The sequence below is a fragment of the Babylonia areolata genome, chromosome 32 (assembly GCF_041734735.1).
Source record: "Babylonia areolata isolate BAREFJ2019XMU chromosome 32, ASM4173473v1, whole genome shotgun sequence".
NCBI classification, from domain to species: domain Eukaryota; kingdom Metazoa; phylum Mollusca; class Gastropoda; order Neogastropoda; family Buccinidae; genus Babylonia; species Babylonia areolata.
In genome coordinates this window covers 273493-299329 of record NC_134907.1, presented here as the reverse complement: position 1 = coordinate 299329, position 25837 = coordinate 273493, and the positions used below count along the sequence as shown (strand labels likewise).

At 44.7% G+C, this 25837-nt stretch overlaps 1 protein-coding gene across 1 annotated transcript in view; it reads left to right on the top strand.

The window, feature by feature from the left end:
* Positions 1–25542, top strand: part of LOC143276396 (uncharacterized) — a 28630-nt gene extending 3088 nt beyond the window's left edge. Inside the window, exons 3-10 of the mRNA XM_076580883.1 lie at positions 1708–1842; positions 5402–5471; positions 8174–8533; positions 14712–15226; positions 20696–20943; positions 22659–22812; positions 25226–25449; positions 25533–25542. Of these exons, the coding sequence (XP_076436998.1) occupies positions 1708–1842; positions 5402–5471; positions 8174–8533; positions 14712–15226; positions 20696–20943; positions 22659–22812; positions 25226–25449; positions 25533–25542 (1716 nt within the window). The remainder of the gene's footprint in view (positions 1–1707; positions 1843–5401; positions 5472–8173; positions 8534–14711; positions 15227–20695; positions 20944–22658; positions 22813–25225; positions 25450–25532) is intronic.
* Positions 25543–25837: the final 295 nt, after the last annotated feature.

Sequence of the window (25837 nt, the reverse complement as noted above, 5' to 3'; positions counted from 1 at the left end):
AAAGGAGCCATACTGCACTGAAATTAAAGTATATATTTTAAATGCAGCAACAACAAAAAACAACAACCTGAAATACGTATCAATGGCCGCTCCCTGTCTATAGAAAAGCAAAACAAAACTAGCATTCTTCACTCTCTTCCAACGTGACTCACCTCAAGAGCTCGTGAGGAAAAAAACAACAAAACAACAACAACATAAGGGAGATTAAATCCCTGGAACTAGAACGTAGTTCCAGACCTCCTGGTCGGACACGGACCCAGGAAATGTAGTGGCACTGGAGGCCCAAACCCGAACCGAATCGGCAAAAACCTCCTCACTCCAAAATGAATGGAGCAGGACACTGGAAAAACAAACCACCTCTCCCTGACTGGGTGCAACTGCCAGTGATTAAAGCATCTTCCGATGCCCACGACATCGACAGGTGAGTTTTCATTATCAGACCTGTAGCTCAGCTTAATAACGTGCAGGTATACATGCACGAGAAAAAGAAAACAACAACCTGAGCTGACGGCGAGGGAGGGAAGGAACACACTCACGCGCGCGTACACACGCACACACACATGCATGCACGCACGAAAAGAAAGAAAAAAACAAACGAAAATCATGACGTATTCGACGGGTCAAGTTGACCCAAATTCCCTTTCTTCCCTCACTACACTGTCGCACGCGACAGGGGGTGTCCATCTTCTTACAAAAGTATGCCACCATGTGTACACGATAAGTCTTTACAGTGTTTTGTGCTAATGGAAGTCTCTGAAATGTGTAAGTTCTTCTTCCTGCTTCACTTGAAATGACAGCGCATCTCCTGGTACACTTGTATGTGATTTGTGCAATGTTCTTAAATGCAGTTGTGTTTTTTGTGAGTGTTTTTAAGTGCTTGTTGTGGTTCTATTTCACACGTTTTACACATTTCTGGTGCTGTGAAGAGAGGTGAGACGTGCCCCAGAAAACATGGCCCCTCAATGTTACCTCACCAAGTCGTGGAGTAGTAATCTTCTCGGAGTGTCTAAGGAGGACTGTGGGCCAACAGTGAATACCTGAGATTCGTTTCCTCCAGTTGTCATGGGCATCAGACGCCCTCTGTGAACCCTCCGACTTCCATGCTCATCCACTGTAGCTCAAATAAGGTATGGATTCCTTCGTGCCAAACGTACAGGGGGCTATGCCTGTACTTAAAGACACGTTGGACACCAACCACCTCGCAAACAAACAAACAAAAAAGACGACAAAAACACATTCCGGTATATTGAACAACAAACTTTAAAGAAGTGGCGTGATGCTCTTGCATTGCGTTACTTCAACAATCCCGGCCCCGACTCTAACTTCACTGTGGTATGGGAAGGTGGGGACTATGGAGTCAACATTATACAGGTCCCACTCAGTTTGTGCTGAGCCATCTCGACATAATTTAGCAAAAACGTTTATACAGGTTTACAGAAATAATGTTGAAAAATGCATAAATACATGACTCTACGACTTAAGCAAAACACAACACGGAAAAAGGGAGCTGGTTCATGTCTGATACAGGCTAAGGGAGCTGGTTCATGTCTGATACAGGGGAGGGGAGCTGGTTCATGTCTGATACAGGGCAAGGGAGCTGGTTCATGTCTGATACAGGGCAAGGGAGCTGGTTCATGTCTGATACATGACAAGGGAGCTGGTTCATGTCTGATACATGACAAGGGAGCTGGTTCATGTCTGATACAGGGCAAGGGAGCTGGTTCATGTCTGATACAGGGCAAGGGAGATGACTCATGTCTGATACAGGGCAACCAGTGTCAGGCATGGGGCAGGTGTGAGTTTGACGTGCTGTGCTCCATCGTCAGCAAACTGCAGGACTCCGTCATGACTGATGACATCACACAAACCGCCGTCCCTCCGTCATGACTGATGACATCACACAAACCGCCGTCCCTCCGTCATGACTGATGACATCACACACAGCTCCGTCCCTCCGTCATAACTGATGACATCACACACAGCGCCGTCCGTCATGACTGATGACATCACACACAGCGCCGTCCTTCCATCATGACTGATGACATCACACACAGCGCCGTCCTTCCATCATGACTGATGACATCACACACAGCGCCGTCCCTCCATCATGACTGATGACATCACACAAAGCGCCGTCCCTCCATCATGACTGATGACATCACACACAGCGCCGTCCTTCCATCATAACTGATGACATCACACACAGCGCCGTCCTTCCATCATGACTGATGACATCACACACAGCGCCGTCCTTCCATCATGACTGATGACATCACACAAACCGCCGTCCTTCCATCATAACTGATGACATCACACACAGCGCCGACTGACAGTGACCAGCATCAGGATGCCGAGGTGCAGCAGACAGACACTGGCACAACATCCTGTGTGGACAGCCACCCCTCTGCCCCCACACTACAGGACACTACTGACCAGCCTGCAGACACACAGCACTGATTCTCCATCAGTGTGTGTGTGTGTGTGTGTGTGTGTGTGTGTGTGTGTGTGTGTGTGTGTGTGTGTGTGTGCAGTGCCTGCAGTTATTCAGTTAGCCGATGTGCAGGTCATGCATCAAGGACCTGGATGCAGACATGAAATCTCACACTGACCATACACTGAACATAGCGACGCAGACAATGCAGGAAAAGAAGCACTCAAAACACAAACAAAAACGACAGTCTGCAAGAAGAGGGAAATGCCCTGCGTGGTCTGTTCAAAGACCAAACTAGATTGATAAATAGCAGACACCGCCAAAAACACATCATTAAAGCAAAGAGTGATTACAGTGGAATGACAACTAAAGATTCGTCCACAGAATGTCTGACTATACCCCGTCAAATACAACCACGCCAAAAGTACATGATGGCGTTTGTATGGCAAACACAAGTGTTGCGGCTGATTGTCAGGCAGTCAGTGTGTCTGCACTAATGGCTGACACTGGTACTGTCACAACGCACATCACAGAAAGGCCTACATCAGATAACAAAATCCAACACTGACCCTGCCTTCAAGTGCACTACGCTTTCCCGCCCAAGGAAAACTAGTCAATGTTGTTATTGAGGATTCAAACCTCCAGTCCATTGACAGACAGAAACTGGACACATTGTCGTTGTCGTCGTCCCCCTCTTTCTCCCCCCCCCCTCTCTCTCTCTCTCTCTCTCTCTCTCGCCCCCCCCCCTCTCTCTCTCTCGCCCCCCTCTCTCTCCCCCCTCTCTCTCTCCCCCCCTCTCTCCCCCCCTCTCCCCCCCTCTCTCTCCCCCTCTCTCCCCCCCCCTCTCTCTCTCTCCCCAACTCTCTCTCTCTCAATTTTCTCTAAGGTTTGTGTTGGTAAAAGACAGGAATCCAACCCGATGACAAAGAACAATTGATAGACAATGTGGGAGGGGAACAACCCCACTTTCTCACAGTCCCACGATTTCTCTCAAAGTGGGAGACATCATTGGAACTGCGAGGAATCGTGGGCTAACACTCCCTACGCGAGAGTAAAGCATTGAGAAACACCCTTTTCTGTCATGTTTATGTAGAAAGTTCAATCATTTCGATGCTGTTCCCAACATCCCTTGGAAAAGACTGGGTTCAAGTATACTTGAGTTCTGTTTCAGTTTTAAGCATCACCTTAATTTTGTTGTTTGCTATTGATTCCGAAGTTGAATTTGAGGTAGATGCAATGATCCATCTCATGTGAAATACAACAGATAGTTTCAGTGTCACTATTGTTGATATATTCGCAAACACCATTGTCATCAACATGATCGTTGTTAGCGTCACCCCCCTCTTTCTCTGGTCCTTTTCTTTCTCTCATTTTTCTTCAGGATTTGTGTCGGGGAAAGACAAGAAACCATCTCCGATGATAAAGGATACTTTCCTGATATAAAAATGAGGGAACTCCCCACGCTTTCTCACACATTGAGAGAAAATGCGGGAGGGGAATGACAACACTTTCTCATAATTCCAATCTTTCTCGTAAAGAGAAATCGTGGGTTTGCGAGAAAGTGTGGGCTCTTTAGGTGTCTCCAACAGGATAAAGAAAGGATGCGTCTCCACACTGGAACATATAAGTGTACTTCATGAGCATTTAAGGCAGTAAACTCAACTGCTGATCGGATTGGTCTTTTCCTTCAGATGGGTGAGACTCAAATACCGTATCGGCTTTTCTGTGGAAAGTGAAAGCCAGGTTTGTACAAACATAGGAATAAAGATCATGACAAACAAAAGCAAAGAAAAAAAAAAGCACGAACACGTGTACATACATACCCACTTCACCTTCACCTGTCCCATACCTACTGTCACGACCACCCTAGGGAAGAGGTTGAGAGCTGTTTTAAAAACTAACACCCACCCCAGTTCACCCGACAACACAAACACAGAATACGGATGTTTCTCTCCCATACAAAATTTATTCTCTTCCGCTCTCTCTATCACAAGCACTCAGGTGAAAATTATATGTATCAAATAATAGTATTTTGATTCTGATTTACGCACACAACTATACACACACCAACAAAACCAACAAAAACAAAAAACAAAACAAAACAAAAACACACACACACAAAAAAACAAGCCAAAACCCAGACCGGCACACATATTCGTACTCAGTGTAGCGTTTTTGCTGGCTTCAGGAAGCTTCCCTCTTAAAAAAGAAAAACAAAAGAAAAAAAAAAAAGCTGACACACGGCTCCAGACGAACGTCGGCGGACGCGTGGCGCAGAAGTCAGACCAAAGGCACACGCCCTCAATCAAAAGGCCTAGGTACCAGGACTCGGCATACAGTGCCAAGCAAACAAAGACCCAGGCCACAAGTCAAAAGGCCCGGAACCAGGACACCAGTCACAGGACAGGAGGGGGTGAAGACCCAGGACACCAGTCACGGGACAGGAGGGGGTGAAGACCCAGGACACCAGTCACAGGACAGGAGGGGGTGAAGACCCAGGACACCAGTCACAGGACAGGAGGGGGTGAAGACCCAGGACACCAGTCACGGGACAGGAGGGGGTGAAGACCCAGGACACCAGTCACAGGACAGGAGGGGGTGAAGACCCAAGACACCAGTCACGGGACAGGAGGGGGTGAAGACCCAGGACACCAGTCACGGGACAGGAGGGGACAAAGACCCAGGACACCAGTCACGGGACAGGAGGGGGTGAAGACCCAGGACACCAGTCACGGGACAGGAGGGGGTGAAGACCCAGGACACCAGTCACGGGACAGGAGGGGGTGAAGACCCAGGACACCAGTCACGGGACAGGTGGTGGTGAAGACCCAGGACACCAGTCACAGGACAGGAGGGGGTGAAGACCCAGGACACCAGTCACAGGACAGGAGGGGGTGAAGACCCAGGACACCAGTCACAGGACAGGAGGGGGTGAAGACCCAGGACACCAGTCGAAAGCCTGGGACCCAGGACACAGGACACCGGCTGGGCTGGACGAAGATCTGGGTCACCAGACGAAAGGCCCGGGACCCTGGACGCGGTGAGAGCTGGAACATTACGGAATGTTCCCTCCGTGCTGAGTAATACTATTTTTAACGATAATTAACAAAAAATGTACAGCACATTCAAAATGCAACGCTGGAATATAATTCCACTGACAAGGCAAAAATACATAACACATACACAGCGCTCGCACTCTCTACACCTAACATTCAGAGCCAACGCCCAGTTGTACACAACAGTGAACTAAGCTAAAATTGTATCATGATTTTAAGACTCAATAACAATAAAATTGGCAAAAATATCAACCGACACAAGAAAAAGGCCAACGCCTCTCCAGACAAACCTAAGTCAGCGCCCGACACCTTGAAATTAAGAGTACATATCCTGAGAAGGTACGGAATTAGACTCACTCTTCATCCCTTCAACGAAACCGCCTTCAGGACTAGCCTCCTTCAGGTGGCCCTGAATCCACCCAGACAATTCAGTCTTTTTTTCAGCACCGAGAGAAGGTGAGCCGCCTTCTGCCCTGCTCCCCCCTGACCCCGAGCTAGGAGGAGAGGCCGCACAAGTTTTTCTCGTTACAGGCATGTTTCCTTAATTCCCAACGTGCAGCAACTACACAAAACGTGAATTATAAAGTTTCTCAGTCACTAACTTCAGGTCCCCCTTTACTACCAAGCAGTCAACGAGAGTCACCTAACGACTAAACAACCTTAAACACCTCCACAAGGACTATCCAAAAAGAAATGAGACATGTCTGGAACACAAAACATAGACAAACAAGACAATCACACCCTACCACCAACCTGCGCTACATTCCCTAGAACTTGGTACCCCGCATCTCCACCATTGTCACGACCCCCCTAGGGAAGAGGTCGAGAGCTGTTTTAAAAACTAACACCCACCCCAGTTCACCCGACAACACAAACACAGAATACGGATGTTTCTCTCCCATACAAAATTTATTCTCTTCCGCTCTCTCTATATCAAGCACTCAGGTGAAAATTATATGTATTAGATTATAGTAATTTGATTCCGATTTACCACACAACTATACACTCACCAAAAAACAAACAAACAAAAAAACAAATAAAAAACAACAAGCCAAAACCCAGACCGGCACACATATTCGTGCCTCACGCTCAGGTGAAGTGAGTATCATGCACGTGGTTCGTGCGCAGTTCGGGACATCTACCCGAACTGAAGGATGGGAGGAGGAGGAAAAGTGAAAGGAGAGGGTGGAGAAAAAACTGTCGTCACAATTTGTGACACCGACACACAGAGAGAAATATAAATGTATGTATGTATGTATATATATATATATATGTGTGTGTGTGTGTGTGTGTGTGTGTGTGTGTGCGTATGTGTGTCAATTGCGTCATGGCCGACTTTATGTAACACCACTGGTTAATTAGAAGTTGCACGTTCTCTGTTCACACACACACACACACACACACACACACACACACACGAAATGAAGAAATATATCAATTAAGAAAACAACAACAACAAAATTGAAAAAAATATAAAACCAAAGGGAGTGGCGGAAGAGAGAAATGTCCTTATGGAATAGATGCTTTGAACGCCGATTGTGCGCGCGCGCGCGCGTGTGTGTGTGTGTGTGTGTGTGTGTGTGTGTGTCTGTGTGTCTGTGTGTGCGCGCACGCGTGCGTACATGTGTGTGTGTGTGTGTGTGTGTGTTTCTAGTGTATACGTTGGTCATATTGCAAACTAAAGAAAAAAAATTCTCTCACACACACACACACGCACATACACACAAACAATCATACATATATGGATATTGTCAATCCGAAATCAGCAACTCATCACAACTGACACAAACCCTGCAGATCCAAACATTACATCACAAGATATTACATTTCACAATGTTTCTGAACAGGACATTGTCATCACGTTACACAAAACTTATCTCTCTTATGATTCTGATAACGTTGAACACTTCGACTGCGAAAGGCAAAGAGCGAACAGAGAAAGTCGGTGTTCAGAAAGAGGACAATGAGAACAATTTAAACAACGATACAGCAACGTTTTCAACCAGCCTTCCTTTAAACAACGATACAGCAACGTTTTCAACCAGCCTTCCTTTAAACAACGATACAGCAACGTTTTCAACCAGCCTTCCTTTAAACAACGATACAGCAACGTTGTCAACCAGCCTTCCTTTAAACAACGATACAGCAACGTTTTCAACCAGTCTTCCTTTAAACAACGATACAGCAACGTTGTCAACCAGTCTTCCTTTAAACAACGATACAGCAACGTTGTCAACCAGCCTTCCTTTAAACAACGATACAGCAACGTTTTCAACCAGTCTTCCTTTAAACAACGATACAGCAACGTTGTCAACCAGCCTTCCTTTAAACAACGATACAGCAACGTTTTCAACCAGCCTTCCTTTAAACAACGATACAGCAACGTTGTCAACCAGCCTTCCTTTAAACAACGATACAGCAACGTTTTCAACCAGCCTTCCTTTAAACAACGATACAGCAACGTTTTCAACCAGCCTTCCTTTAAACAACGATACAGCAACGTTTTCAACCAGCCTGCCTTTAAACTATGATGCAGTTATGTTTTCAGCCAGCCTTCCTTTGAACCACGATGCAGCAACACTTTCAACCAATTCCACTTCAACCAACGATAGTGGTGATAAACTGCCATTGAAAGTTCACCCTTTGAACGACAATGATCAGTGTATCACACAGGCTTCCATTACAGAAGCCAGCACTGATAACAACAACACATCGACAGGACTGAACACATCGAGGTTTGACTGCTTCCTGCAGCTGCACGTTCCTGTGGGAAGCGTGACCCAGTTGCGGACAGACAACTGCAGTGATGTTGGGGTCCTGGCCTGGAGGAGGAACGAAGGAGGTCAGCGGGTGTGTCCAGACCACCGCAAGCTGTCGTCGTGCCCAGAACTGAACCCCGACACCCAGGGTGTGACGACAACCAACATGGTGACGTCACCCTACCGCAGGCAATTGAGACGGCCTGTGCTGTGTTTCAACTTTGCTTTCGTCAATGCGTCAGCAGATGCGCCTGGTTTCAAAGTCGTCTTTCTGACGTCCTCATTAGGTGAGTGGTGGGTGGGGTGGGGGTGGGAGGGGAACGAGGGAAAGAATAGACAACTGCAATTTGAGCACATCATAAATGTTTATCTATTTATTTATCTCAATAGATTTATATATTTATCTATTTATGCGTCAGTTACTACCATTTGCATCCAGTGGGAAAAACAAGAGGGAAAGGAATAGACAACTGCGAGTTAAGCACATTTGGAATATTTAGTTATTCATTTATCTGTTTATTTATTTATTTATCTATTTATTTATTTGTTTATTTATTTATCTGTTAATATATTTATTCATTTATTCATTTATCTATATGTTATTCATTTGTTAATTCCTATCATCTGCATCCAGTGGCATTACTGCAACATCGCTCATCGGCGCTCTCTGTGTAGCGACGCGCTCTCCCTGGGAAGAGCAGCCCGAATTTCACACAGAGAAATCTGTTGACAAAAAAAGAGATTTACAAATACAATACAAATACACACAGCCACATTCGGATTCGTCTTTCGGTCTCAGCGTCGGAATGTCCACAAGGGACTATCGATACTATGTCCGTCACGAGAAGGTTACACACCAGAGGAGGCCCTGCACTGCTACTTAGTCAGTTGGGCAGTGTTCAGCAATGCGTGTTCCGTTAGAAATAATGTTTCAAATGTTTGTAATAATAGCCTAGATTAGGAAACGGTTAAAACACCACAACAGAAATGTTTGTTGATCAAGATAGGACCGAAACTACCGTCTCTTTAAACGCAACCAACAGGCACAAACGTGTTTTGAAAAGTTAAAGTGTGTGTGTGTGTGTGTGTGTGTGCGTGCGCGCGCGCGCGCGCGCGCGTCTGTGTGTGTGTGTGTGAGAGAGAGAGAGAGAGAGGGAGTTTGATATCTACATATCAAATAAAATGAAATGTCCACTACCTCTTGTGATGTTTTTTGGGGATTGAAGTCCCCAGTGCTGGGAAAAACCATGCTCGGAATTTGTCACGTCTGCAGCGTCGTAAAGGTGGAGGTGGAGAGGAAGTATGCTGGCGTTTGAATATAACGAAGAGGGTGGTTAAACAGAGTGATGAGAATGTTCAAAGTTAATGGAGAAGGTGTGTAAACTTAATGATGAGAGCGTTTAAACTTAATGATGATGGCGTTTAAACTTAATGATGATGGCGTTTAAACTTAATGATGATGGCGTTTAAACTTAATGATGATGGCGTTTAAACTTAATGATCACGGTGTTTGAACACAATGGTGAGGGTGTTTAAACATTATGGAGAGGGTGTTTAAACATTATGGAGAGGGTGTTTAAACATTATGGTGAGGGCGTTTAAACATTATGGAGAGGGTGTTTAAACATTATGGAGAGGGTGTTTAAACATTATGGAGAGGGTGTTTAAACATTATGGAGAGGGCGTTTAAACATTATGGAGAGGGTGTTTAAACATTATGGAGAGGGTGTTTAAACATTATGGAGAGGGTGTTTAAACATTATGGAGAGGGTGTTTAAACATAACGATGTGAGTGTTTAAAAATAAAGCGTTAAAGATAATGAAGATGGTGCTTAATGATAATGTTAAGGTGTTTAAACATAATCATGAGGGTGTATAAACATAGTGAAGAGAGCGTTTTCTGCGTCATTCAGTCAGATTCCACATTCTCTCTCTCTCTCTCTGAATGAATGGTCAGAGCTAAAGCACATGAATCTTCCATCCTTTTTTTTTTTTTTAATCCTGATAAATAAAGGCAAGAACGTCAATGTATGTCAATAAACTGTTCGTCTATTTTTATCAACGGCGAAGAAGTTGACCACCACAAAATCTTTGGAGTCACTATCGATAATAACACGTCATGGTCACATCATTTTTCACCGTTATGCAAAAAAAGGAAAAAAAATGGTATTGATATATATATACTCAACTGTCTAGAATTAATCACTTTTTGAATCATCATTGTCGAAAGCTATTTTGGAGTCACTATATAGAATTACACATTAAAGAATCTTACATAAAATTACACATTAACTATGCTTCGACAGTGTGGGATTCGGCAAGTGACAACATTATGAAACCTCAGTTAAGTCTGCATAGACGAGCTATAAAACTGATTCTTTTAAAATCTTCATCATTTACTATATCTGATAATAAAGCTCTCGATATCCTTTCACTGAAAACAGAACTTTTATATATATATATATATATATATATATATATATATATATCTCAAAGGTCTATTTATATTCAAAATCATGTCTCATTAAAATAATAAATTTGTAACCAACACTCCTTGTCATGTTCACAGAGTTATGGTGCCACTTCCAAGGATCAATCTTTTCAAATCTAGTCTGTTCTTTTCAGGGGCTATTTATGGAATGATATATTGTCCTGTCTGAATGTGAACACTGTCAAAGGCATCCCTACCTTCAAAAACATATATCATGCACATTTACTTAAATACACGTGATAATGTGACACATAAATCATTAACAAGAAAGCTGTATTGATTGTGGATGTGTACATGCCTCTCTCCTCCGCTGTCAGTCTCTCCATGTCAGTCTCCACTGTCAGTATACCTGTCTGTTCAGTCAGCCTCCCCTACCTTCTTTACTCTTCCCCTTGTCTCTTCCTCCTTCTCTCCACCACGCCCCGTCCCTATTGTCCCTCTTGTTATTTATTTATAGCGTTTTCGTCTTGTGCATACATATCTAGACCTATGTTTGTAGCTACTGTCGTGATTTTGATGTTGCTGTTGTGAATTTGACTCTCACTTTTTGTGTTGTACACACATATCTAGACCTATGTTTGTAGCTGCTTTCGTGATTTTGATGTTGCTGTTGTGAATTTGACTCACTTTTTTTCTCTCTTTTCTGTTCATCATTATTATTCTTGCTCACAGGGCCGGATGTAAACAAGCGCTTTGTGCTTACTCCTTTACCCTCTTGAAATAAGATTTCGTTCGTTCTCTCTCTCTCTCTCTCTCTCTCTCTCTCTCTCTCTCTCTCTCTCTCTCTCTCTCTCTCTCACGATGATTTGAGAAATAGATGTGTGGTATTCTTTTGATAAGAATCGGAAAAACGAAATTATCTCTTTAGCATGTTAACAGAAGATCATGAGGTGATAATTGGGATGGCAAAATTAATTTCAGAAGCTTTGAAAATCAGGCAAAAATCAGAACAAAAAGACACAAACCGCGTGGTCAGATAGGTTTGACATTTTCTCCTGTAACCAGTAATGGAATTTGTTGTGTTGGTGGATAAGTGTTATTAATGTTTTGGGTGGCCTGTTGGTTGCTGCTAATGTTCTTCAAGGAAAGAGCTTTGGTTCGTTTCAATATTTGCTTTCACCATTTTTAATCGTTTATTGTAATGATTTGTTTGTCATGCAATGAAAGTATGTTGACTCATTCACCCATGTCACAAGGACCTCATGGCCAATGACATTGAAGTGTCAAAGTGTCAAAAGCGTCTCCCTCTGTCTGGTAAGTTAATGTTGTGAATAGTATTGTTTTGTTTTATCCCTTTCCCTTCTCCCTCTTTTTTCTCCTTTTTTTTCATGTCTAATATCACTTAATGTGGATAGTCATCTTGAAGAAAAAATCATCAGTAGTTAAAAATGATTTATCAGTAAATGCTAATGACAGCAGTTTGTTCCTCCAAAGGGGATGTTAACATGCACAGCAGTGAGCAGCTGTTTCGGTGTGAGCAGTGTGTGTACATCGGACCAGCTACTTGCCGTTGTCTGCCTGGGGAAGAGATGTATTCACATGTTGGCACACAGCAACAAAGAGCGCACCCCCTCCTCCCCTCCACTCCCCGACCGACGCAACAGCCGAGTGGTTAAAGCGTTGCACTTTCAGTCTGAGGGTCCCGGGTTCGAATCTCGGTAACGGCGCCTGGTTGGTAAGGGTGGATATTTTTTTCCAGTCTCCCAGGTCAACATATGTGCAGACCTGCTGGTGCCAGAACCCCACTCGTGCGTATACGCACACAGATCAAATATGCAAGATCCTGTAATCCATGTTCGGTGGGTTATGGAAAATAGAACATACTCAGCACGCACACCCTCGAAAACAACATGGCTGCCTACATGGCTGCCTAGATAAAGAAAACGGTCATACGTGTAAAATGTTACATGACTGTATGAGTGTGTATGTGCGCGTGACTGAAACCTGATTCTATGACACAGGAAACGAATGATGAGCGCCCAACGGCAGCTGTCAGTAGGCTCTACCCAGGTAGACAGCCTGCTGTGCAAATGATTCCGTGTTCGTAAAGCGCTTAGAGCTTGGTCTCCGACCGAGGGTAGGTGCTATATAAAGATCCACCCATACCATAACAGTCCATGACTGAGAGGCACCACTTTCAGTTTAGTGGTGATCCCAGTTTCTACAGAAGAACAGGCCAGGCGACATTCTGCAGCTACGTATGAAGGGTGAGACCAAAACACTAAGGAAAATCGAAGCAACAACAACAGAGCATAGATGACAAGAACATCATGGAAGCTTGTCAACAATTAGCTGTTGTACCTTATGCTTTGTGAGCTGTTGTACCTTATGCTTTGTGAGCTGTTGTACCTTATGCTTTGTGAGCTATTGTACCTTATGCTTTGTGAGCTATTGCACCTTATGCTTTGTGAGCTATTGTACCTTATGCTTTGTGAGCTGTTGTACCTTATGCTTTGTGAGCTATTGCTTTGTGAGCTATTGTACCTTATGCTTTGTGAGCTATTGTACCTTAAGTTTTGTGAGCTGTTGTACCTTATGTTTTGTGAGCTGTTGTACCTTATGCTTTGTGAGCTATTGTACCTTATGCTTTGTGAGCTATTGTACCTTATGCTTTGTGAGCTGTTGTACCTTATGTTTTGTGAGCTGTTGTACCTTATGCTTTGTGAGCTATTGTACCTTATGTATTGTGAGCTATTGTACCTTATGCTTTGTAGTTCGAACAGATATCCAAACAGACAATGGAACAATACATTATTTGGCATAACATGTATATTGACCTTTGAATAGATACCTAGATTTACGATGGTGAAATACATCATGTAGCACAGTGTGCATGTTTTGTTTTTGTTGTTGTTGTTGGTGGTGGTGGTGGTGGTGGTGGTGTTTGTTTTGTTTTTTTCGAACTTGCCTCGATGTATGTTTTTAAGTTCTGAGGTGGACCACTGTGGTGAAGTAAAATATGAAAAATAAGGTTGTCTTCTTAGAATCCTCTCTCTCTCTCTCTCTCTCTCTCTCTCTCTCTCTCTCTCTCTCTCTCTCTCTCTCTCTCTCTTATTTCAAACTTTTATATCAGAATTTAAACCCAGAGTGCATGATATATTTAAACAAAATTTGCATTCAGACACGGAAAGGGAAAATAAGTACAGCTGGTTCCATTCATTTAAAGGTATATTTCAAGCTGAGAAATTCCTGACTGTTGTTGCGAATAAATGGCATCGCACAATGCTTGCTCAATTTAGATTAAGAACTCTTGGCTTTAATGCCAACAAAAAATGGTTCATGCCAGGTACGTCCACAAATTGTCCATATCCTTTGTGTAACTCCACAGTTGATGATGTATTTCATTTTATGTTTGATTATAATTCATATGATGATTTAAGAAGTAAAGGTGTGGTTTTTGAGAAAGAATTTACGAAAAAGAAAGGACCTCATTACAACATCAAAAGATCACGGGGTGATAATCTCGTTAGCAAAATTTATACAGAAGCTATAAAGATAGGCCAAAAAAGCACAATAAGCATAACTACGTGGTCAGATAGGTTTAACAATTTCCTTCTGTTGCCAGTGTTGGAATATGTTGCATGGTGCATTGATAGATGAATGAAAGGACTTATTATGTGTTGGGTGGCCTGTTGGTTAGTATCTTTATTTTCTTCTTTCCTTTCTTTTTCTTCAAAGAAGGAACTTTGTTTTGTTTCATTATTGATTTTGCTTTCACCATTTCATTCGTTTATCATAATGTTTTGTTATAAATTGAAAGTTTGTTGATGCATTCACCCACAAGGACCTCATGGCCAATGACATTAAAGTGTCAAAGCGTCAAAGCGTCTCTCTCTCTATTCCTGCATGTCTCTCTCTGTCTCTCAGTTTTTTTTAATTCAGTCTCCATTTTGTTTCCTCCTTCCGAGGGCTAAATGTTTACTTGTTCAATCATCCGTAGAAAACAGAATTCCTTTCTTCCTCCTCTCTTCCAGGTTACATCCAGACACTCAGAAACATCAAACAACGCTACAACAGCTGTGCAATCCTGACCCCTCCACCAGGACAGGTCATCTTTGTAAGTGTCAATGAATCCTCCAGCTGCAGCGTTTCGCTTGCTCGATTCCAAAGTCCCTGTGGACATATAAAGAAGCCCATGAGAGACCTTCGTTTGCCATTCATTTTCCCAGTCCTGAAAACATTCGTTGCAAGAATCTCATGGTATCTGAGAGCCCTGGTTGTTTCCGACACTGAAGACGGACAAATCTGGAATGGAACAAGGCCCTTGACTTTACTGCATGTTGCCCCGTCTTTCAGAGAACGATGTTCGCGTCTAGTGTTCTCCTTCCAGCAGAGAAGACCCGTGTCGACGAGTTATCAGTGGAACTGCTCCAAGTCCGAATGGCCCGAGTTGTACCGACACTTTCCCTGTGACGGCCAGCTACAGTGTTTGGGTGGTGAGGATGAAACCCAGTGCTTCTACCATTCAGATGACTGTGGGGCAGGCAAGGTGACTCTCTCTCTCTCTGTCTCTCTCTGACTCTCTCTGTCTCTCTTTCTCTCTGTGTGTATCTCTCTGTCTCTGTCTGTCTGTCTGACTGTTTATATGTGTGTGATTGTCTGTGTCACTCTGTCTGCTTTTCTCTTTATATGTGCGATTGTCTGACTGTTTGTCTGCCAGTCTGTCTGCCTGTCTCTCTGTATGTGGGATTTTCTATGTCATTATGTGCGCTTGTCTGTCTTTGAGTGCGATTGTCTGTCTGTCTCTCTGCCTGTCTCTCTATATGTGTGATTGTCTGTCTGTCTCTCTGCCTGTCTGCCTATATACCTCTCTCTATATGTGTGATTGTCTCTCTGTCTCTTTTTCCACTTGTCTCTCTATGTGCAGTTGTCTGTCTCACTGTATGTGTGATAATCCGTTTCTCTGTCTGTCTGCTTGTCTCTCTATATGTGTGATTTTCTGACTGTCTATCCAGGCAAGGTGATTCTCCTTCCCTGTCTGTGTGTCTGTCTGTATGTGTATCTCTGTTTCTATCTCTGTTTGCCTGTGTATGTCTGTCTCTTTTCCTTTCTGTGTGTGCGTCTCTGTTTCCGTATATATAGTAGGTAGTAGTAGGCCTCCTTCGGTCATGGCTGACCATGGATAGAGTATATCCGACCTAATCTCTAATTGGGCTGTCTGCTTGGACCAAGCAGCGTCGCCTCTGACTGTAGAGACCGATGCGAAAGAGACAGTCTCTGTCGCAGCGGTCACATGTGTAAGCTGGTGCTGGTCTGTTGGATATAAGCCTGGGCAATGTAATATGGAAGATATGGAATATATATATATCGGGCAACATGTACTTCAGGTTATGAAAGTTCTCTCAGGAATTCATATCCCACATAATGTGTTCTCTAATGGTGTTTTGTAGATTGTAAGATGTATAGAATTTGGCATCTTACATTGCACAGTAGACTGAAGTATATCTTTGTGAAGTAATTGCGGTGCAGGCAGAGAAAAGGTGGATTTAAAAAAATATTTTTGTTGATGATGGTCTCCCGTTGGTCCGATGGATGAGTAGGCAGGCAGGCTTATCTGTTGGTGTGTGTCCTCATATGGAGAAGAGGCCGATTCTGGATGCACAGCACTTCCAACAGGTGTTGCAAGGGGAAACGTCTTCAGAAGTTGAGCCCTGCTTCCTTCGCTCACGTTTCTCCGTAATGGCCAGCGTTCTCTTGTTTTCAAACGTCTTTATGCCACTAGAGCACAGCATCCTCCAGCAAGAGCGGTCAAGGGCATCAGTTTCCCAGGAAGCTATGTCTATGTCACAGGTTTTGAGGTTTGTCTTCAAGGTGTCCTTGAAGCGCTTGCAGGGTCTTCTAAGTTCACGGTGGCCTTTCTTCAGCTGGCCATACGAAAGCATCTTCGGGATCCTGCTGTCTGTCATGCGGACAACGTGTCCTGTCCAGCGTAACTGGCACTGGGTCAACAGGCTTTCTACGCTGGGCAGGCCGCTCCTCTCTAGGACCTGAAGGTTGGAGACCCTCTCTTGCCACTTTATGCCGAGGATCTTTCGTAGGCATCTCTGGTTAAACTGCTCAAGTTGTTGAATGTGACGGCGATACGTCGTCCATGTTTCACAGCAGTACAACAAGGTGGTCAGCACAACAGCTCTGTAGGTTTTCATCTTGGTGCTGAGCCTGATGCCTTTGTTGTTCCACAGCCTGTTGTTGAGTCTGCCAAAGGCGGAGCTGGCCTTGGCGATGCACAGCGTCACTTCTGCATCAAGGACTCCGTTGCTGCATAGGGTGCTGCCCAGGTAACAAACTTGTCGACTGACTTGATCTCTGTGTTATCGATCTTGATTGCGGGTGGGGGGGGAGGCACTGGCGTTCTGTGAGCTAGCTGGTTGGTACAAGGACTCGGTCTTGCTGATGCTGATGGTGAGTCCAAAGCACCTGCAGGAGGTTGAGAACCTGTCCATAATAAACTGCATGTCCTCATGGGTGTGTGCAGCAAGCGCGCAGTCATCAGCAAAGAGGAACTCTCTCAACAGTGCCTTAAACACCCTGGACCTGGCATGGAGTCGCCGCAAGTTGAAAAGTTTGCCACCTGTGCGAAACTTAATGTAGATGCCCCGGTCACAGTCTTGGAAAGCATCAATCAGCATGGCAGAGAAGAGAATGGAGAACAGTGTGGGTGCCAGAACGCAGCCCTGCTTCACCCCATTTACCACAGGGAACGGATCCGACATGTCAGTATTTTCCTGTACTCTCGCCTGCATGCCATCGTGGAAAGACGCAATCAGCTGGATTAGGCTGTCTGGGCAGCCGAACTTTAGGAGGATCTTCCACGGACCACAGCGGTTCACAGTGTCAAAGGCCATAGTCAGGTCTACAAAGACTATGTGGAGCTCCTTGTTCTGCTCGCGGCATTTCTCTTGCATCTGGCGTACGGCAAACACCATGTCACATGTTCCCCTGCCTGAGCGGAAGCCGCCCTGAGCTTCAGGGATGACTATGTTGGAGACATGGTCAACCAGTCTGTTCAGTATGATGAGCGCAAAGATCTTGCCGGCGATGCAGAGGAGAGAGATTCCACGGTGGTTATCGCATGATGTTTTGTCTCCCTTCCGTTTGTAAATGTGGACAATTGGAGCATCCTTGAAATCCTGGGGGACCTCCCCTCTCTCCCAGATAGACTGGAACAGGGCAGTCAGCTTGTCTGTCAGCACCTCGCCTCCACACTTGTAGATGTCATCCTGGATTCCATCAACTCCTGGTGCTTTTCCTGTCGTTGTCAGCTTCAGGGTCTTCCGGGTCTCGACCTTGGTGGGAGGGGCAGCTAGCGAGTCATTGACTGGTAGCTGTGGGAGGGCTGCAACTGCCTCGTCAGATACGGACGAGTCCCTGTTGAGGAGGGTGTTGAAGTGCTCTGCCCAGCGGGCAAGGATGTCTTTCTTGTCTGTCAGGAGGGTGGTCTGGTCCAAGACTCGGACAGGGGTTGATCCTGTGACTCTCGGCCCAAACACAGCTCGGAGACCATCATGGAAGGTCTTCATGTCGTGAGCATCAGCAGCGGACTGAAGCTCTTCGGACTTTCTCTCCCACCAGGTGTTCATCTCACGCAGCCTCTTCTGTACGAGTTGCTTGGTTTGCAAGAACTGGTTCTTCTTCCTCTGGCAGTCTTTATCGGAAATGTGATCCTGATGCCGTATATGCAGTGTGTTCAGGAGCTTGGAGATTCCAGAGTCGTTCTCGTCAAACCAGTCTTTGTGGCTCCTCTGTACAAAGCCGAGTGTGTCAGCTGCTGCTGTGTACACAGCATCTCTAAAGGTGCTCCATACCTCTTCTACATCAGTCAACGCAGGAATTTCTTAGAGAGCTACTTGGATTTGCTGCTGCAGCACGTCCTTGGTGATAGGGAGGCGGTGGATGTTCAGCTTCCTAGGGGGCTTCTGCCTGGCTGGTTGGAGCTTGCGTGCAAGTCTGATGTTCATCTTGCTGCGTACTAGGCGATGGTCCAGCCAACAGACTGCTCCTCTCATGCAGCGTGTAATGGAAACATCACCTCTGTCTCTCTGCTGGACAATCACATAGTCCAGCATGTGCCACTGCTTGGAGCGGGGGTGTATCCATGTGTTCTTGTACTTGTCCGCTTGTTGGAAGAGGGTGTTGGTGATGGTCAGTCCATGCTGCGCGCAGAGTGAGAGCAAAAGCAGTCTGTTGGAGTTGCACTTGCCAGTGCCATGCTGTCCTAGGACTTTTGGCCACGAGGAGAAGTCCACACCGACGCGGGCATTGAAATCCCCAAGGATGATCAGCCTGTCCTTTCTGTCTACCACTGAAATGGTGCGGCTGAGCTCCTCGTAGAAAGCTTCTTTGATGTCATCAGGGTTGGTCATCGTCGGGGCATAGCAGCTGATGACTGTGGCCAACTGATCCTTGGACAGCTTCAGACGCAGGGTCATCAGCCTATCGTTTATCCCACGTGGAAGGCTGTCAAGCTGTCGTGCAAGTTTGGTTTGTATGGCAAAGCCCATGCCTGAGGTTCTTGGGGTGCCATCTGGCTTCCCAGTGCAGTAGAAGGTGTAGCCCCCTCCAACTTTCTCAAGCTGGGTTTCGCCGCCAAACCTGGTTTCCTCAGGGCTGCTATGTCCACCTGGTAGCAATCAAGCATTCTAGCAATGAGTGCTGTGCGTCTTTCTGGTCTGTCTTCTCTGTCTAAGAGGGTGCGAACATTCCAGGCACCCAGAGTCAGGGCATGACTCCTGGTTCTTTTCTTCTGTTGTTTTTGACTGCTTGTGTTGGATGTCCAAGTAGGTGCGGTTTCCTACTAGGTTTTAGACGAGGCAGGTTTTGTTTAGGGATCATTTTATCTCCCCATCCCCATGTGGGGAGAGCAGTGCTGTCTCTAAAAAGGGCTGCTCTGACACTGTGGGAGGATACGGGCGCCGCATCTGCCCCAGTCTACGGCGGACGACCATCACCCCACAGCCGCCTGCGTGCAGTCGTGACTAGGAATTGCAAGCAGCATCCTCTGCCTGTCCCCGTTACTTCTCCATCGCTGCAGGGCTTGGGAAAGCTGGGTGTTGAAGGGCTAGCTCGTCGTTCCGACATTAGCCTGGTTGCCTGACCAGCACAGGTGACTTTTTTTTTTAGTGAGGAGGAGTTGTGCAGTCCCTTCCCCACTCTCTCGCCTACCAACGCTCACAGTCCCACAGGTGCAGATACTGCCACGTGTAGGACGGCCTCGGTAGGTGCAGGTTTTTTCTTCGGAGCTCCATCTCCTAGGAGGACTTCCAGCCAAGGATAAAAGCTCCCCCTGCCCTTTGGTCATCCTCTTCCGCCTTAACAGCCGTTGGGAAAGGTTTCCTCCTCCGCCTGATCCGTCGTTGGGAGACTTCACATGCGGCAGGAAGTACTGGGTTACATGGTACCAGTAGCAAGGGCTATGCCCCTAACCTGACCCTTTTACTGTTACTAATTCTTTATATAGCTTGCATGGAAGATCCCAAAGTTTTACATCTGGCCTCACAAGTGGGTCATTTTCTTCTCTTAATCGCACTGTTCAGCGTACATGAGCATGACCTTCTTAGTGTCGAAGCTGCTCCGCTTACATTTCAGCAGAAGGATCTCACGATTTTTACCGAGACCGTAAGACTTTCTCACGCTCCCCACGCTTTCTCACACAATGCGGGGGCGCCCCCGCCTCCCTATGCTTTCTCGCAATTGAGAGAAAACGTCGGAGGGGAACGACCACCCTTTCTCGCAATCCCACGCTTTCTCGTAAAGTTAGAGAATACGTATGGGCGTCGGGAAACGAATGATGAGCACCCAATGGCAGCCGTCAGTCGCCTCTACCCAGGTAGGTGGCATCCTGTTGTGCAAATGACCCCGTGTTTGTAAAGTGCTTACAGCTTTGTCTCCGAACGAGGGCACGCGCTATATGAGTGTCCATATCATTCATATCATTCGTTCTTATATCTGTTTGTTGCAGATTACAGTGGATGGCAGCTGCTTCATTATTATAAAACAGTCTTCCTGGGTTCGAGCAACACGCCGTGAAGCAGAACAGAAGTGTGAGACACAAGGCGCCACGCTGGCCAGTTTTGATTCCTTCAGGCAGTGGGACAGCCTCGTGTCAACCCTTGAAGACATGGGTCACATTTTATGTCAAGGGTGGATTGACATGCACAGTGTCTGGAGCACCATGAAGACGTCAGAAGATACCTACATGAAGAACATGTAAGTTTTTTGCTGGAGTGTGTGTGCACTCTGTAATATTTTTCCCATCGTATCATTGGATGGGGGAAATAAACTACAAAGATAAATTGGTGTGTTACTGTAAGGCAGTGGACAAGCATCACTGGCTGACTACCACAGCTGACATGCATGACCGCAAGAGAGACACAGAGAGAGACAGAGAGGGAGACAGATAGACAGACAGACAGACACACAGACACAGACACAGACACACACACACACACACACAAATACACACACACACACACACACACACACACACACACATACACACACAGAGTTTTGTTACATGGACTCATGTTGTGTGTAAATACATACATGTTCCAAAGTTGAATGGTCCAATCAATGACGATGTCCTCTCTCCGGGTAGAGAAGTATGTTGTGACAAACGTAAAATACAATACAATAAATTGAGGAGAAGAAGGAAGAGAATAATCACAATGTTTTGTCCTGTTTCGTTTGTATTTTGTTTTTGCTTTGTTACTGTGCTGCTGTTGGTGCTATTACTGTTCATCCCAACACGATGGTCATGACATCAAGTTTTGGGTTGATGTCATGATAGCGTGTTTTTTTCTTGTGAAGGGAAGATTTATTGTACAATTTGGCTATGTCACTGAAGTTTGATATGAACTGGAATTATCGAGAAAGGCTTGCAATGCACGTGGTTTAGGTGCCGAAGGGAAACTGAGTACATGAATTGATGTATCGTGAAGAACACCAAAATATTGTCATTCCCCTCTGGACGTACGGTAGTTCAGGTCACACAGGTGACCTGGGGTGGGTTGCATGAGCGAGCTCAGCAGCGCTAAGTTTGCTTATCGTTAAGAATGTTCCCAACTCCACGATAAATTCCACATACTTAGGAACTTCTTAACTCTGAGCAAACAGCACTGCAAAGATTGCCTCATGCTGCCCTGGTGGATAGATAGACCTTGGTGTCTGAAGTGTCGGGAGTCACTTGATGTTCTTAGAGAATGCAAATCCCGGATCTTGGGACTGTCGAGCTTTAGGAAATCCGATGTTGAAGTGATCATAAATTTAGTGTTCTCCTCGAATTTGATAATGTTAAATTCGTTGTAATAGTTTCTTCTTAATTTTCACAAATTTCGGATTTTTCTTTATATTTACTTTTGAGATCATACTAGAATTCGACTTGGTGAACGTACGTGTAAGTTTGTTAAAAAAAATTGTTGGTTTACTAAAACTGGTTTCTCAGGTTGCAGGATCCTCAGTGCCTGTTTTGGGACCAAAATCAGTAGGCCTGTACAGTGGTGAGCGCCTTCTACCTATCAGAAGGCCACAAAGAAATAAATCTTCGGGTGAACTGAAAGAAGGCCACGAAATAGATGTTTTTTATGCACAAAGATTAATTATGCAAAGATTTATGTACATATTCATGAAGTCTAACCTGAAAGTGTAATACGGAAAGTTTACAATAGTTTTTGATAATAGTTTTTCCCTAGAATGATGTAATGATTTAACATCCCAGGAGGGAAAATGTGAACATATTCATTTTTCTTTGAATTTTGTGATACTAAGGACTGTCTTTCATTTGTCCTGTTGTTTGTCCCTGGGTTGGAATGAAGTCAGACTGCGAACATTGTGTGCGAGTCTACCTGTCGTGTCAGCTTGAGTGGATAAAATGCTACAACATGACAGTGATGGTCTATATTTTGCCATGTTCTTGCTCTTCACAGGTACATCAACACCTGGCAGTGGGGCGGTGGTGGCTCAGTGGTCTACAATTTCCACGCTTCATTCCGTCAAATGTGCAATCGAGCGTACTTATTCCATGCTGCAAATGATCCCAAAGAAGGGTCCAGCATTTCCACCACGACTCCGTGTTCTGGGGTACTCAGATTTTTGGGGTTTAAAATCAGTTTCCAAAACAAACAAATAAACAAACATTTTATGGTGACAGTCATGTTTGGGTGCTTTTTGTGAAATCCAGGCATGCACGCAAAGAGATCAAATAGAAAGAAGAAAAAAAGAAGAAGGTATTCTCCTTGGCAGAAAAGTTGCAGTACTGATTTCATAAGCTGAATAGAGAAAACAAAATGGGATAACATTTTTGGTGGTATATAGATGATAATGCATCATTCCAGGCATTGCAAAATGGCATTATTGATATCAATACAAGGTGGGTAGTGTTTCGTCAAATCATGTCATTTATTGGGTTTTTTCAGTCTGCACATGTTTCTAAATGGGTGAGGAGACAGACACAAGGAATTTCCCCTGAGTCAGTTATGATTATTTAAACAAAATGAAAAGTGTTTTTTCATCCACTCACGCACACTCTTTTCACCTTGAAAGAAGTTATTTTCAAATTATGTTTTAAAAACCCAGGAACAAATTGTCTTGACTGTCACAAGTCATATTTCTCTCCGTGCACAATTGCTTGATCCAATCCCAGGATCGAACTCAGTCCTAGGCCAGCCAGTTAGGTCTACTCACAGTAGCCATGTCATTGTCCACCCCACACAACTCGTGGCACACTCGGGCACCACCTCCTGTTGAACACCAGTTCCACAAGGGGTCCCTCCACTCCGTGGCCGGTCAACATGGAGCCCTGATAACACTTTTTCCATGTTTTTAGCTCTTGGCACACTCCAAAACACACTCGTGCAAAACATATGTTCACATTCATACAGGTATTTTAGATATACAAATATTATTTCTCTTTCCTCCTCACTGGCCACAGGCATTCGTAACTCACTCTGTCACCGTACAGCTATCTATAAGGGTACCATTTTCAAGCAAAGTTTTATATGACATTTTCGAAAATTGTAAGTATTTTTCAAATAATCAAAATCAAATTATGTGTCATCTGAGAAATGATCAATAACCAGTCAATGTTTGTGAACTCAGCATCTGTATATTGAGTGTATGGCAAGTAAACTTATTTTAAATCCTGCTTGGTGTTCTCCAATGATATCATTCTGAATCATCCATTCTTTAAGTCTATTATTAGCAATGTAACTGTATAATTTGCTACACATAATGATCAATAAATACTCCTGTGTTCATTTTATGATATTATTGTTATCACCTTTTTAAAAAAAAAAATAATAGCATGTTTATGGTTTCTGACCAGTTGCTTGGATTTTCTAAACCCCAGCACCAAACAAAAAACGCATTATAGTTAATAGTCATCTCTGAGAAACAGGTCCGTCAAGTATAACATTTACTTGTCATTTCAACATACAAATTTCAGCTATTTTCTCCTCCCTCTTTTTCCTCCACATTATTTTCTAGTGAATTAAAATTTAAAACGCTGAAACCATTCCTGCACATATAATTGTTCAAAAAGAAAGAAGAAAAAAATATACGCATGGATGACAATTACCAACTGGTAACGGTCCTGATCTGCTGTTGTTGCCCTTGGTCTGCCTGATCACGGGTGGTCGGCAACATCTCTGGTGGCTTGAAATCTTGCCCACAGCCTGCTGATGGTGTTTTGGAAAACTTGAAACGTCGGGCAACCTCGCTTTGGCTCTGGCCTGTCTGTAGAAACCCAAAGGCTGCGAGCCAGTCTTCTGCTCATAAAGGGGCCATTTTTCTGCCAAATCCTGTTCGGCTTTGTCCCGGTAAAATGAACCCCTTTTCATTGGGTTTTCAAGGACAAGGTGTGAACTGACTTCACGAATTTTTTTCCAGATCCACTCAAGCAAGACAAGTGAGCAACCGAAATTTGCAGTTTGAGTTTTAGCCACTCCCCGTGTGTGCGTCACGTGCACAGCGAAAACCTGCATTGATGTAAGGTCAAAGACCAGGCGAACATTTGTTGTAGACGAAGTTCGGTCACTGCAAAATAATCACAAAATATTTTAGAATAAACAACTGTGCCCCCCCCCCCCTCTCTCTCTCTCTGTGTATGTGTGTGTGTGTGTGTGTGTGTTGATATATATATGTCAGACAGAGAAACAAAGATAGAGACTGAGACAGTCTTCTGCCATGCTTGATTCTGGAAGTCAAACTCTGTATGTTTTTCTGACGCCCCCCCCCCCCCCCCCCTCTCTCTCTCTCTTTCTCTCATCTATCAAATTGTTATACATACAAAAAATGGAAGATGGGACTGGGAGGTGAATAATGGGAAAAAAAAGAAAAAAAAAAGAAAAAAAGAAATCTGAAATAACTATGGTCTGTGGTTGCATGCGAGTGCCTGTGTATGTGCGTGAGTGTGTGTGTGTGTGTGTGCGTGCGCGCGCACATGTGCGCGCGTGTGTGTGAAGACATATGGATAACCATTGTCTGCATTTTCTAGGACGACGACATGGCGTTATATCCAAAATCGACGATCTGCAAAATGCCCACACCATCATCAGACAGCCAGCCCAGCCACGACAAAATCATCATTGAGGCCCAGATTGACATGGCTGTGGCGTCACCTGTACCGCTCGCAACATGCCCTTCCGGGCACGTGACACACGTAGCATTGGCCTGTGACCCTGACAGTCAGTGCCTGGAGAAACCGGAGAGCTTAGACTCGTCACGCACTGTGATGTGCAAAGCTGTTGCTGTTACTGCTGCTGCTGCTGCAACACAAGGCGCTCCTTACTTCTGGTGTGCAGTGTCTGGTGACTCCGTGCCATACAGTCTGGTGTGTGACTGGCGTCAGGACTGTGTCGACAACAGCGACGAATCGTTTTGTCGCTTCCCACCTTGTGCCAGCGGTGATTTTGACTGTGGTCAGCAACAGGTATTGTCTGTCTGTCTGTCTTTCTCTTGACAGGTTTGTGTATCTGTCTGCCTCTGTCTCTCTCGCTTTCTTCGGTCCTTGTATGAATATATATATATATATATATATATATATATATATATATATAGAGAGAGAGAGAGAGAGATCTCGTATTGTATTATATTGTATTTTTTGTCA